The sequence below is a fragment of the Rhinichthys klamathensis genome, unplaced genomic scaffold (genome assembly GCF_029890125.1).
Source record: "Rhinichthys klamathensis goyatoka isolate OS25496 unplaced genomic scaffold, OSU_Roscu_1.1 h1tg000412l_1, whole genome shotgun sequence".
Classification (NCBI taxonomy): Eukaryota; Metazoa; Chordata; class Actinopteri; order Cypriniformes; family Leuciscidae; genus Rhinichthys; species Rhinichthys klamathensis.
This window is the reverse complement of record NW_026606912.1, coordinates 1682695-1697629: the sequence shown is the minus strand read 5'-3', so window position 1 is coordinate 1697629 and position 14935 is coordinate 1682695. Positions and strand designations below refer to the sequence as shown.

At 39.9% G+C, this 14935-nt stretch overlaps 1 protein-coding gene across 1 annotated transcript; it reads right to left on the bottom strand.

The window, feature by feature from the left end:
* Positions 1–668: 668 nt before the first annotated feature.
* Positions 669–14629, bottom strand: phyhipla (phytanoyl-CoA 2-hydroxylase interacting protein-like a). Its single transcript, XM_056235127.1, has 5 exons — positions 14432–14629; positions 7204–7397; positions 6817–6991; positions 2199–2316; positions 669–1710 (listed from the first exon to the last, which is right to left on the bottom strand). The coding sequence occupies exons 1-5, from the start codon at positions 14535–14537 to the stop codon at positions 1173–1175; spliced, it is 1131 nt and encodes a 376-aa protein (XP_056091102.1). The 5' UTR covers positions 14538–14629; the 3' UTR covers positions 669–1172.
* Positions 14630–14935: the final 306 nt, after the last annotated feature.

Below are 14935 nucleotides of genomic sequence, written 5' to 3'. Positions count from 1 at the left end.
AATCTTAAGCATGCATCTGTGATCTTTTTCACAACCAGAGGGCCTCTAATAGGACAGTGCAAACCCTCAAGAACCTGGACATAGCTGTGTCCTGCAATGGATTTGTTTAGGAAATGTTTTAGACAAATCAATTCTACTTACTTATTGATGTTCTATCAGGAATCAACATCCACCATTACTACTGCAACACACATTCTCTAAAAACCAAACATAATGAAATGAGATCATCAAAATACCATGTTCAATGAGTAAGAAAGGTTAAAGGAGAACTGCGATCAGAGTAGAAAATGAAAAGACTGAGGGTAAAAGAGGTTTCAAGGCTAAGGTGGCATGTAGGTGCTTAAAGGACTGGTTGGCATATAACTCTTAAAGTAACTCCAGTTGGATAATGTAATGATAGGTAGTATACTGTACATGCAGTAGAAGTCCTCTGAGGCGCATGTCAAGGGTGAATAGAGGCTCAGCGTGCACATAGAAGTGCAAGTGGCCAAAGGGGAAATGATCTGTGTTAGAGAAGAAAATCCCCTTTTAGAAAGTTCAAAGGCTGAGGTGGCATGTACTGTAGATGCTTAAAGGATCAGACTCCATGTAGTACAAGTCTGACATAAGAAACGCGGGCGGTTTGACGGCCTCAGTGGAAACTGGGCAAGACATCCTTGTGTTTTAAAAAAAAAAGGTCACAAATGGTTTGAGGATAAACAGGGCTGGGGTCTAATTATCGAGCAGAAAAAGCACCAAGAACATATATGAAAGATTCACAGTGGGATTCAAGTTTTTGGAAAAGTAGCTTTTACTCTTTTTTAATTTTTAGTCTTGATATGCCATCTATTTTTTTTTTTTGCCTTGAATCTGTTTTTTGTCTTACTCTGTTTTCTGTTTTTTTTTTTTTTTTTTTTCTGTTGTACAATAATGTATTTTTGATTTATTTCTATTATTTTAGAATCCTCAGTTAATCAAGCACAGAATTGTCTAGCATAAGCTGGGGTTCTGGGAAGCCCCCAAGGGGTTTGAGCGCCATATGGACATACTGTATATGGAGGATTGTGGGGGCCATTTTTCTTGGGGTTCTTCTGTATCTGGTTCTGTAACATACCATTTTTAGGGGTCTGATTTGTTCAGGAGGGCTTCAGATTTCTTGTTAGAGCCTATGCACAGTTGGGTCTGTGTGTGAGTTAGCGGCCAACGCTGATGTTGCAGGTCTTGCAGCTGGGGTCTTTCTTGGCGTTGATGGTTGACAAGCTCATCAACTGGTGGCCGCTGATCTGAGAGACAGTCCCCTGTGCCAGCGGCACTGGCTCAGTATAAATCAGCTCCAGAATCACATCCTGCGCATGCTGAAACACCACCCGCCCATCCTCCCCGCACACACGTGTCAGAAAGCGGTTGTTGGTCACATCCAGCTCTGGAAGGCGATCGCTGCAGTAAAGGTCTCCGCTCGAGCCCCGAGGAGCCAGGACAAGGATAACGTAATGATAGGCAGTATACATGCAGTAGAAGTCCCCGAAGTAGAGGCGCGTGTCAGGGGGGAACAGAACCTCGGCGGGCACCTGGAAGCGGACGCGGCCGTACGGGGAATCCTGCGGGGGCTGACCTGTGTTAAACTCTGTGTTGCAGCTGAAGACGATCCCCTCCAGTTTACCACTGAGAGGTGAACCGTGACTACCGCTGTTATCCTTTACTGAGGGCATCATTCGACTGCCAAGAACATCTCTGTGAGGGAAAGAGAGACAATTATCAATTTCTTGCTCACCAAGATTGTGAAATGTAATTTACTGATTTGGTGCTCAAGAAACATTTTTAATTATCAATGTTCTGCTGCTTAATATTTTTGTGGTAACCGTGTTTTTCAGATTTTTTTGATGAATAAGAAAGTTCAAAAGAACAGTATTTATTTGAAATAGAAATCTTTTGTAACATTGAAAATGTCTTTACTGTCACTTTTGATCAACTTCTGACCCCAAAAATGTTAATGGTGTAAGTGAAATGAAAAATGTGGTTCACAAAAACCTGAACATAAACCTGGCCAATTAATGAGGATATTATTCCACAAGAGGGAGCTGTTTGCTTCCTAACGACGAGCTCAATCTCAACAGCAAAGAAAGATTGTCATTGTCTTCCTCCACCAACATTACTTCATCTCTTTCCCCTCCCTCACTTATATCCTTAGATTTTTACTGAGGTACTTTTTCCTGAATCACCTGCAGTGTTGGAAGTATTCCTCATGCTGATTCCGGTAAAAGACAGAGAACTTGAGCATCCTGCCAGCAATGACTTCAGCCTTCTGCAACAGCTGCGTCAAATGCACAGAGGAATAATCTAGAAAAATGAAGGGAAATATTTTGATGTGTCATCAATTTCCACTATTCTTTTCAATTTGATCAATGTTATCTACCTAAAAAGCTGAGCAGTAGCTAGCATAACATTTTTTTTTCTTATTTTTTTTTCTCGTATAGTAAGTTATCTTGGTGTTAGGTATTCATTTCATTTTTATACTTTATTGTCTCGTTATTGTCAATATATAGCATTTGAATGATTTGAATTACCATTGTGTATTAAATGAACTATAGTCATGTGAAAAAGAAAGGACATCCTTTTGAATTTTATGGTTTTAAGTATCAGGACATAAAAGTCATTGGTCTTTAGCAGGTCTTAAAATGAATTACAACCTAAGATGAACAACACAATATGTGAACTGTGTCACTATTTATTTAACAAAAATAAAGACAAAATGGAGAATCCATGTGTACACCTTATGATTCAATTGCTTGTAGAACCACCTTTAGCAGCAATAACTTGAAGAAATAATTTTCTGTATGAATTTATAAGTCTCTCACATTGTTCTGGAGGAATTTGTGCCCACTCTTCTTTACAATGTTGCTTCAGTTCATTGAGGTTTGTGGGCACAGAATTTACATCGGGTTGAGGACTGGACTTTAACTGGGCCAGTGCAACACCTTGATTCTTTTCTTTTTCAGACATTCTGTTGTAGATTTGCAGGTGTTCTTGGGAACATTGTCCTGTTGCATGGCCCAATTTCAGCCAAGCTTTAGCTGTCGGACAGATGGCCACACATATGGCTCTAGAATACTTTGGTATACAGAGGAGTTCATGGTCGACTCAATGACTGCAAGGTCCCCAGGTCCTGTGGGTGCAAAACAAGCCCAAATCATCACCCCTCCATCATCGTGATGACAGTTGGTATGAGGTGTTTGTGGTGGTATGCTGGTTTTCACCAAACGTGATGCTGTGCATTATGGCCAAGCATCTTCACTCTGGTCTCATTTGTCCAAAGGACATTGTTCCAGAAGTCTTGTGGTTTGTTTAGATGCAACTTTGCAAACCTAAGCCGAGCTGCCATGTTCTTTTTAGAGAGAAGAAGCTTTCACCTAGCAACCCCTTCAATCAAGCCATACTTGTTTAGTCTTTTTCTAATTGTATTGCCATGAACTTTAACATTTAACATGTAAACTGAGGCCTGTAGAGTCTGAGGTGTAGGTCTTGGGTGTTTTTTAATTTCTCTGAGCATTGCACGGTCTGACCTTGAAGTGAATTTGCTTGGACGTCCACTCCTGGGAAGAATGGCAACTGTCTTGAATGTTTTCCACTTGTGAATAATGTTTCTCACTGTAGAATGATGAACTTAAAATTGTTTGGAAATGGCCGTATAACCCTTCCCAGATTGATGGCAGCAACAATTGCTTCTCTGAGATCACTGCTGATGTCTTTCCTTCCTGGCATTGTGTTAACACACACCTGAATGCTCCAGACAAGCAAACTGACAAAAGTTCTGCTTTTATAGAGTTGGTCACACTTGCTGATGATCAATTAATCAAAGACATTTGATTAGCAGCACCTGACTGCTACTTACCTTCTTCTACATTCAGTAATTGGACAATAAACTTTGTGAACTGCGGGGTGCACATCTCCTATCAACGAGAAACAAGGGACTGCTCCATTATCTCCCTCACAGAAGTTCCGGATTCAGCCATCGAGCTTACGGGGTTCTCCACCACGCGGATAGAACGAAAGACCTCACAGGGAAAAGCAGAGGAGGAGGCGTTTGTTTCTTTAATAACAACTCGTGGTGTGATGAGAGGAACCTACACTCTTAGATCCTTTTGCTCCCCAGATCTGGAATATCACACGCTTCTGTGTCGACCATTCTGGCTACCGAGGGAATTTGCAGCGGTCATAATCAAAGCTGTTTACATTCCCCCTCAAGCCAACACAGACCAGGCACTCAAGGAACTTTATGAGAAAGTAAGCGAGCAGGAAACCGCAAACCCAGATGCAGCGTTTATTGTAACGGAGGACTTTACTAAAGCAAACTTCAGAACAATAGCTCCAAAATACTTTCAGCACATCACCGTCAACACGCGTGGTGATCGTGAATTGGACCACTGCTACTCTCCTTTACGGGATATGCCTACAAATCCCTCTCCCGCCAACCTTTTGGGAAATCAGATCACACTCTTCCGTTCTGCTTCTGCCCGCGTACAGCCAGAGACTGAAACGGGAAGCACCCGCCCTCAGGACGATTCAATGCTGGTCGGACCAATCGGACTCTATACTACAGGACTGTTTTGAAAGCGTTGACTGGGAGAAGTTTCGGTCTGCTTCTGATGACGACATTGAGGCTTACTCCGTAAGGTGTTTCATCAGGAAGTTTCAATCCGCATCTACCCCAACCAAAAACCGTGGACAAACAGCGATGTCTGAACAGCCTTATCAGACTTCTGCCTTTAATTCCGGAAATGAAGATGATCGTAAACAAACCAGCTACGATTTCAGAAAAACCATCAAAGCCGCCAAATGACAATACAAGGTAAAAATTGAAGGACAATTCAACACCAACAACGTAAGAAGCATGTGGCAGGGCATTAATAACATCACAGACCTTAAAGGGAATAAACCCACCACTGTAAACATTGCTGCCTCTCTGCCGGATGAGCTGAACAAGTTTTATGCTCGTTTTGAGGCTCACAACATCGCCCACACAGAGTGAACTTCTGCGCCTGTCACAGAGGAGGTCAGTGCACTCTCTGTCTCCGTCTTTTTTTCTTTTTTTTCCATTTATTTATTTTTGGACAGGGACAATGTAAAATATACATTAACCTTAGAAAGGAGAGATGCATTTCACCAGGTTGTAGCACTTGTGCTAATTTCCAACTGTAGTCCACCTGCGGATGTAACCTGATCCTTCCAGCGGGTGAATATCCGCAAGGCTGTGGGTCCGGATGGTATTCCAGGCCGTGTACTCGGGGCATGCACGGACCAACTAGCCGGGGTTTTCCCAGACATCTTCAACCTCTCCCTCTCTCTGTCTGTGGTTCCCTCATGCTTCAACAAATCCACAATTGTGCCCATTCCAAAGAAAACTAAAATCAAATGCTTGAATGACTGGCGACCTGTTGCTCTAACATCCATCTTCAGCAAGTGTTTTGAGAGGCTCATCAGAGACTACATCTGCTCTGTGTTGCCCACCTCACTGGATTCACTACAATTTGCATACCATAGCAACCGTTCCACTGATGATGCTATTGCTTTTTGCCTTCACACTGCTCTCTCCCACCTGTAAAATAAGAACACTTATGTGAGAATGCTGTTTGTGGACTACAGTTCGGCATTTAATACCATAGTGCCTGCAAAACTCATCACGAAGCTCCAGGCGCTGGGCCTAAACGGATCTCTGTGCAGCTGGATCCTGGACTTCCTGTCAGGCAGACGTCAGGTGGTCAGAATCGGCAATAATATCTCATCCCCGCTGACCCTCAACACTGGTGCTCCTCAGGGCTGCATTCTCAGTCCACTCCTGTACTGCCTGTACACACACGATTGTGCAGCTACACACAGCTCCAACGTCATCGTCAAATTCGCTGATGACACAACGGTGGTAGGCCTGATCACTGACAATGATAAGACGGCCTACTGAGAGGAGGTGTGCACTCTGATAAAATGGTGTCAGGAGAACCACCTCTCACTCAATATCGACAAGACCAAGACCGCTTTAAGTTCCTCGGTGTCCACATCACTGAGGATCTCACATGGTCTGCTCACACAGATGCAGTGCTTAAGAAGGAACATTAGCCCCTCTTCTTCCTCAGGTGCCTGAGGAAGTTTGGAATGAGCTCCAACATCCTCAAAACATTCTACACCTGTACTGTGGAGAACATCCTGACTGGCTGCATCAATGCCTGGTTTGGAAACAGCACTGCCGGCAACCGCAAAGCTCTGCAGAGGGCCGTGCGAACTGCCAGCCACGTTGTAGGAGGTGAGCTTCCATCCCTCCAGGACATCTTAAGTAAGTTAAGTATGTCAGTTGTATACTATGTATATTAAGCATATACTGTACATTGTCATCTGTATATTGTCCAAATGTAAAAATTGTAAATTGTATTTGTATATTGTCTTCTATGTTAAATTGTATTCTGCACTGTATGGAGCACGCTCTTAAGAATTTCACTCACTACGGCACATGTGCTGTTAGTGATGTGACAATAAAGTGATTCTGAATTCCTATTGAAGCAGTAAGGGTGTACTTAGTTTTGTCACATATGGCTTCCCAAACTTTGCCCAAGTAGTTTTTGTTAAATAAATAATGACACAGTGTAATATGTCATGTGTTGTTGTTCATCTGAGGTTGTATTTACCTAATTTTAAGACCTGCCAAGGACCAGATGATTTTTTATTATGTCCTGATACGTAAAAACATAGAATTCAATAGGGTGCCCTTTCTTTTTCACATGACTGTATATAAACAAACTAGCCTTGTATTACGTTGTCTTTAATATGTAAGTGTGTGCTTGGCTGATTAACCTGCTGTACAAAACTCGACTATGTCACTCCATTCTGATACGGCATAGTCTCCGTCGGTCTGTTTGGAAGCTGTTTGCACGGCAACAGTGTATTCAGTCCGTGGACTCAGGAACCAATGGCCTCGCACTGTCATGGGCAATAGGACTGCCTTAGCAACAAGCTTTGTAGGCACATCCTAAAGACAGAGAGCAAAAGTCAACAAGGAAAGAATTTAATATTTAGTAGTATTTAGTTAATTTTATATTTTTTAGTTATGACACCAATTGATGCTAAAACCCTCTCATGAATAAAGCAAGTCTACTTAATACTCAAATACTCAAACTAGGCTCTGTTGAGAAATGTTAATGAATGTAAATAATTTGTGTTGTGAACTGAATCACTGAGTACCTTGTGTTTGAATTTGTTAGAGTTCTTGTTCTCCTTCTTGTTAAGGTCAATGAAGTAATGTGTGATCTTCTCTTTGGTGTGGGGATCCATATCCCAGCAGATCTTAAAGGAGTCACAGGTGATGTTACTAATCTTGATGTTGCGAGCAACAGGTAACTCCTCCATTCCTACCACTCCAGTGTCTTCAGCTTTACCTGACAGAAAGAAAGGATATTGTCTGAAATCAAATATTTAGTGTTTCTCTATAAATACAAAAATACTGTTACACACATTACTACCCTTCAACCCACAAACACAATCACACACACAGTGAGAAATGTGCTGTGTTGCACTGGCATGGCTACAGTGTGGGCGCTGTCTTATCGTAGAGTCCAGAGATGCACAACAGGCATGTGGAATTCCAGAATGACACACACACACACACTAAACAAAGCACAGTGAAGATTGATAAAGCTTCATGACAAAGCTTCACTGTACAATAAGCACCCTCAGTTTGTTAACGCTGAAACCTTTCTCTTCTAAACTGATTTCATTACTACTGCTGACATATTCCTGTGGAAAGATATTACTCTAATATGAACTTAAAGAGTATAATCATCACAAATTATCCTGTTTATTGCAGGATTCATAGGCAGATGCTCTTTCACTAAATAATTAGTGAACACTAACTTAAAAAAAAAAAGACAAAGTGTATCACAAGCAGCACAACTGATTTTTTTAATCATTATTAATAATAAATGTTTCTTGAGCATCAAATCAACATATAATGATTTCTGAAGGATCACGTGACACTAAAGTAATGGCTGCTGAAAATTCTATTTTTTAAAATAATATTTCACAATATTGCTGCTTTTACTGTTTATTTTAATCAAATAAATACAGCCTTGGTGAGCATAAGAGATTATCTTAGAAAAGAATAAAATAATATCTTACCGACCTCAAACTTTTGATTGGTAGTATTTATTTCATGCACCTCTGCTTATGTTATGAAAATGACCACAGCACTCTTCTGTTTTATTTACCACAGCACAATCATATATAAAAGCCTGTTTCTGTCTTTGAGAAAAAATTTGAAAAGGTAACTGTGAGATGAAATCTAAAATAAGAAATTCAAAGTTGTGAGAAATAGTCACATTGTAAGATATAAATTTGCCATTACAAAAAACAGTTCAAAATAAGCAATAAAGTCAAAATTGTGAGAAATAAAGCCAAGATTTGGAGATATAAAGTCACATTGTGAGATAAAAGGACATTTGTGAGATAAGTTGCAATTAAAGAAAATAAAGTCACAATTATAATAATAAATAAAAGTTGCATCTCAAAGCGGTTTACAAGAAAAAGAATAAAAATACAGAGTGAAATCAAGCTATAAAATAACATTTCAGAATAATAACAATATAATCACATAAAAGGAACCCTAATAAATAAGTTTAAGAGAAGATGTAAAGACACCAAAGGATTCTGCATGTCTAATCTCAGAGGGAAGACAGTTCTATAATAGATTTGGAGCAAAAAAAGAAAAGAAGTTTTCCATAGAAGTTTTGTTAAAGTTGCACTATAAAGCAAAAGAAAGAAAGGGTCTTCCAAGGAGATAAATGCACAAATAAAACAGTGTAAAGTCTTGAAAATACTGGCACTCACAACATTCACCTCAGTTATAGATATGTTCCTCCAAACCTTGCCTCTGCCAACACAAACAGCACGTGTGTGTTCATCAGACATCTTCCCACATCTTGCAGAATCTGCTTTCCTTCACGCTTTAAGAAACTGGTTCGATGTACCATATGTTCAGCATAAACAGACTAAAATACTATAGAATTTTCAGCGAATGTTAATGTAATCTTTTTGAAGCTTTAGTCAAACAGTGGTTAAAATAACTAAAAAAAAATCATTTTACTTAGTTTGTACCTAAAAACAAGTATAAGACCAGCAGAATACATCTCTCTAGAGTGCCAGCTTCGAAACACACCCACAGGTCTTTCAACATGCTTTAACAAAGACTGCAGTTTCCATGGAAACAAATCAAGGCCATTAATCAATGTATCATAATTTAAAGAGGAAGATGGGCAGAAGCTTTACATGCACAGTGATCAACACTCACGTTGTAAGATCGTAAACAAAAGTCAGATCAGGAAAAGAGACTGTACCGTGTTGCTGGGAGAGAAATTATTGTCATAGTTTCTTGCAGTTATATAAATAAACAGACATATATTGTTCAAATGGAAAGATTTTAGTTTTCTTTTAGAAAGATATCAGATTCTTCCCCCGAAAAGCTTATAGATAAAACATTTTATCATGCACTACCATTAAACATGTAGAGTAAGAAAAATACTTTTATTCAGCAAAAAAAAAAAAATCTGATCACAAATTTCAAACAGAAGTGTATATATACAGACAACAAAGTGAAACTCCAAAACATGTAGGAGAGTCTCTTCTGAATCATGAGAGAGGGTTAGGGGGTTAGAGGAAGGAAAAACCTGGAGCATCTGGTTCTATATCTGACTCTAATAAGGGCTAAAAGCCTCCTCTGGTACCATAATCTATTTAAAGCCATCCACACAAAAAAATAACCTACTAAAACATTAGAAATATCAAATAAATCCAAGTATCACCAAACCACATAAATATCTCCTTCACAAACACCTAAATACCCAAGAATATCCATCAGGAGAGCAGCTTATGTGAGCAGCTTACCAGAAAACTGCAGTATTACATAAAACAAAACAGAAACATCCTAACTGTACAGACTGCAAATCTAACAAAAACCACACACTCACAATTCCAAAACTACAGTGAGGTCTTAAAGGGATAGTTCACCCAAAAATGTATGTCATGAATTACTCACCCTCATGTCGTTCTAAAGCCCTAAGACACATTACATATCACACACATATAGGTTCACCTTCGGAATACAAATGATATGTAATGTAATATAACAAATGTTATTACCACTTTCAAGGCCCAGAAAGGTAGTAAGACATCATTCAAATAGTCCATGGTGTGACTACAGTGGTTCAGCCTTAATGTTATGAAGCGACGAGAATACTTTTTGTGCGCAAGAAACTAAACAAAAATAACGACTTTATTCAACAATTTCTTCTCTTCCGTGTCAGACTGATGCGGTTTACGTGAGCACCACGACGCATGCGTGAAGCCAAAGCCAATACTGTGGCCAATACTGAGCCGGCGTTCTGACGTACAACCCGGAAGCGCTGCACTGTGTTTACAACGTGAACAGAATCTATGGGGGGTTAGAAAGCTCTCGGATTTCATCAAAAATATCTTAATTTGTATTCCGCAGATGAACGGAGGTCTTACGGGGTTGGAACGACATGAGGGTGAGTAATTAAAGACAGAATTTTCATTTTTGGGTGAATTAACCCTTTAATGTGGGAAAAAAGCACTGCAACATGTGACTGCAAAAGAGTAGTGGTCCTTGTGAATGAAAACAAGGCTTGTCTCCTGTATGAGCTTCAATGCAGAGCGAGATCACAGCTTCAAGCTGCAAACGTCTCTGTACTGTGGCAGAATGCTTATCAGGGTTTAGAGTTTGTTGAATGAACTCTGGACCCACTCCAAAATGCAAGTTGAACTGCATATCAATACACACAAACATTAATACACAGATTTGCCAATTGCAGTACAACAAGCTTATGCTTATACATATATAGGTCTGGGTAGATTAGATGGTAAGCAAACAATCAGTTCACATAATTGACGTGTTGGATGTAGGACAAATGGGCGGGAATAAAGATCTGAGTGATCTTGACAAGGGCCAAATGGTTATGGCAAGGCAACTGGGTCAGAGCATCTCTGAAACGGCAATGCTTGTGGGTTGCTCTCGGTTAGCAGTGGTGAGAATTTACTAACAGTGGCATGAGGGCCGGACAAACCACAAACCAGTGACAGGGTATTGGCCAGGCCGCCCAAGGCTCGTTGAACAACGTTGTTCCCTGGTGAAAGTAGCCTCATTCAGCAGGATAATGCACCCTGTCAAACTGCACACATTGTTCAGGAATGGTTTGAGGAACATGATGAAGAGTTCAAAGTGTTGTTCTGGCCTTCAAATTCCCCAGATCTCAATCCAGTTGAGTATCTGATGTGCTGAACCAACAAGTTCGATCCACATATCCTATTAACAATGTTCTTGCTTCCATCATTTTTAATGATAAAATTAAAAATAAATAATAAATGCAATGAAAATACATTTAGCCAATCATTTGTCTAATTATCAATTTTATATTATATTTATATTATAATTATATTATTTTTTATCAAATTTTTTTTGTCTATATTCAATACACAGATTTAAAAAATATTTTTGAATATATACTCCTTTCCTATGCCAGGCTTTAGCGGGTTAATCAAGTCCAACTTTTACCATGTTTTATGGTATCTACTGCAAGAATGACAGAACCTCCCATCTAACTAATATGAACTAGCCTAGTTACTGATTATTAAAAACATTTATCTACACAAAATAACTGTAAATTTAACCTGAAAGGATAATATTATTACAAAGCAGACCATTCCAACGATTCACGCAAAAGCCTGGTGGTCAACGATTAAGGATGGTGTATGCTATTTTATTTATCTAGCAAGAGTAAAAAAAAAGTTCCAAATATGTGTGGGAAAATCTGCACGGAACATAATCTGTTTATCTCCGCCAGCAATAAAGACAACACATTTACTTTGCAATTAACTTTTGCTGAGATGAGCAGCAGAGCTCACAATGAGCGCTGAGGTAGTGTAGGCTGCTGTTTTCTAGTTTATGAGCCCACGGCTTCTCTAGGGTAGGGAAAATGAACTCAAGCAACATATCATAATTACAGCACTTAATCATACAGAATGAATTCTTTGCATTTGATTAGAGATGATTTCACAAGCAGTCTCCCTATTAATTAAGCTTGTAGGTCTGTAATTCCAAATCAATTAAAAACAAATGTCTTTCCTTAGCTGGGAAGGTGATGTTTCCTTTCCTTTTAAAGTGTTTTGTTCAGAGAGTTTAATGTTTGTTAATCCTCTCTTAATTTCACTCATTGCATTCATAGCCTAGCCCTCATTTTGCACATACAATGCATCATGTATACTTATTTCCATTGCTCAAGGGCACAGTGGTAAAAAAATGTTTTTTTTTAAAGTTCACCAGTCACCTAGCCTGGTTAAAACCAGACCATTCTCAGTTGTAACTGAGTTATGGTCTGGCAAAGCGTCATAGACAAATCATTTCCAGAGGGGCGTCACCAACGGACGTCGCGGATAGACCTAAACCCAATCAGAGCGATGAAAGAGATGACGTATGCAGAGCGGTGGAGAAACATCTCTGAGTGTTGTTCTTTGCTCGGTTTTTAACAAAAAGGAAACGTTCAAATCGCTTAAAACAGACGCGATAGCTGATTCGAACGAGTGATGTTCGACGGCGGCATCCATCTTTGTAATGTAGGCTACAAAATCTGCTTCAAAATCCCAGTGCTGTCATCATCGTGTAAAGCCCGCCCCAACGTTTCTGGTTGGTGCCTCGATTTCGACGGATTGGAAATGGGTTTGAATGAGCTCTTTGCCAGACTAACTTTCAGAGCAAATCTAAATTTGCCGGAAGTTGTCTGGGTTTTCCCAGGCTTCCAGTCACCTCTAACTGGGATCAAATCTACAACCGTTTCATTACAAATCCAGATCTGATTCCTTACTAGATAGGCTCACTTTACCATCTTAATCTTTATGTAATTTCTCTAAATATATTGTGTTACAAGCTGCTATTAGGAATTCCCAAGGGTGTTCAAAGTCCTGCATAGAACAGGTTCAGGTTTCTAGCTAATCTGATTAAGATATTTACACCAAGCACTCAGCTGATGGGTTAGCATTAGCCAGCACTAGCAGTTTCAAACATCATCTGAATGCATGTGTCAGCTAAAATCTTCTTTTGTAGCCTAATTTTCCACTTTCAAATATCCAAAACATTGTCTTGTAAAGATCTTAAATAAGGATGTTTAAGATCAGATGCAGCTGAGTTTGGTTAGGACATCTGTCTGGCCGATGTTTAAAGGGAATGTTTTCCTTCATGTCTGAGAAACTCACTCATGTTAACCAATTATAGAGTTCAGTTAGTTCCTCAAAAGTTAGTACCTTATGCACTCCCTCGGTTTGCTGCAATTAAAATGAAACAAGCGCTGATGTACGTGGTAAATCAAAGAGATAAGAGGCACTGTGCTGCCAGCACAGCACTCTATTCAGGCTAATTAATGCTGATTCAAATACATTCATGCAGGGAAGATAAAAACAGTGCCTCCCTCTCAAAAACCTGGTGAGTCATTGTGCTACCCTTGGCTTAGAAAAACTCTGCATTCTTCTGAAGGCTGCCAAATTTTGTATCTGCAGGTTGTTGCCTAGTCATTCTTAAAGATGATTGACATATTTTGAAATTTTCAAACACACGCTCACAATTGAAACACTGATGATTGTAACGCTTATGAAAAGACAAAGGTGCTTCCTTCAGTTAAAATGGATTTACATGTATAAGCTTGCAGTTCCACACAAACAAAATGAGATGGAGACATACAGGCAGGGATCAGTTGAAAAGCAAATATTGTCTCCACATGTAAGCCTTTATAACAAGCATATACCTTTGAAAGCCACAGCCGGTTCCTCCCAATGTGTGTCTTGCTCAGTGTGTGTGTGTGTGTGGATGTGTGCAAGCACATGACTTAACCTTCAGCCATTAAGTCTAAAACCATTAAGTCGAGTTCATGTGTTATTTGGGTGTATGTACAAGACTGAAAAAATACACTGTTAAAACCCCTCACCCCCTGCAACATCAGCATATTTAAACGGTTTAGGGATTTATATATATATTTTTAATGATTTTTATTATTTTCTCTACATGTGTTTACAATACCTGTGTCTTGGTTTCAGCTTGACTCGCTGATAGTAAAACGAGATTAAAAGGGAAAAGGTAGCTGACTGTAAGAGGGTAGTGTCCATGGTGCTGAAATGAAACCCTCTCACAGACAGCAGAGATTTCACTCTGAGATACCACAGCCAGCACACACAAAGCCTTTTCAAGGATGTAACAGGATTTTCTACATCAGTGGACACACACACACACACACACACACACACACACACACACAAAAAACACGTCCCTTTAAAAATATTTGTTATCGGGGGAAACCGGCGTAGCTAAAACTGTCAAGTTCACGGTCACTCACTGTGTGTTCCAGCGGTTTCTTACCGTCTCTTTCGCACAGCTGGAGCGACTCCAGGCTCACGTTCTTGATCATTCCCTCACGCGGGCTGAGCGGGCTCGCGACCCCGTGTGCCAAACTCGCCGCCTCCATGTCTGCAGAGGCGTGTGGATTATCTGTGGAAATATTCTTTATCTTTGGCTCGAAAACCAAACAGGGTGAGTCTGGTGCTCTATCGCCTTGATTCCTCTTGGTTTCTTTTCTCTAGTGTTGAGGTGGAAAACGCGTCAGCGGGTCGTTAACACTGGACATAGATTGCAAGGACAGAAGCATATACGCTATTTCCTTCTAGTGACTCGATAAAATGAACTTAGTTCTCATCATCTCGAGAAATAGAAATGTATCTAAGTTCTCTCGATCTGACGAAAGCCACAAGTGTTTTCGGAATACTGAAATAATGTGTGGAATAACGGAGTTACGCGAATGAACTGAGTGACGGCGCATGCAATGAAGGGTTATGTAACGAAATTATAGTCTACACTAGCCTACCG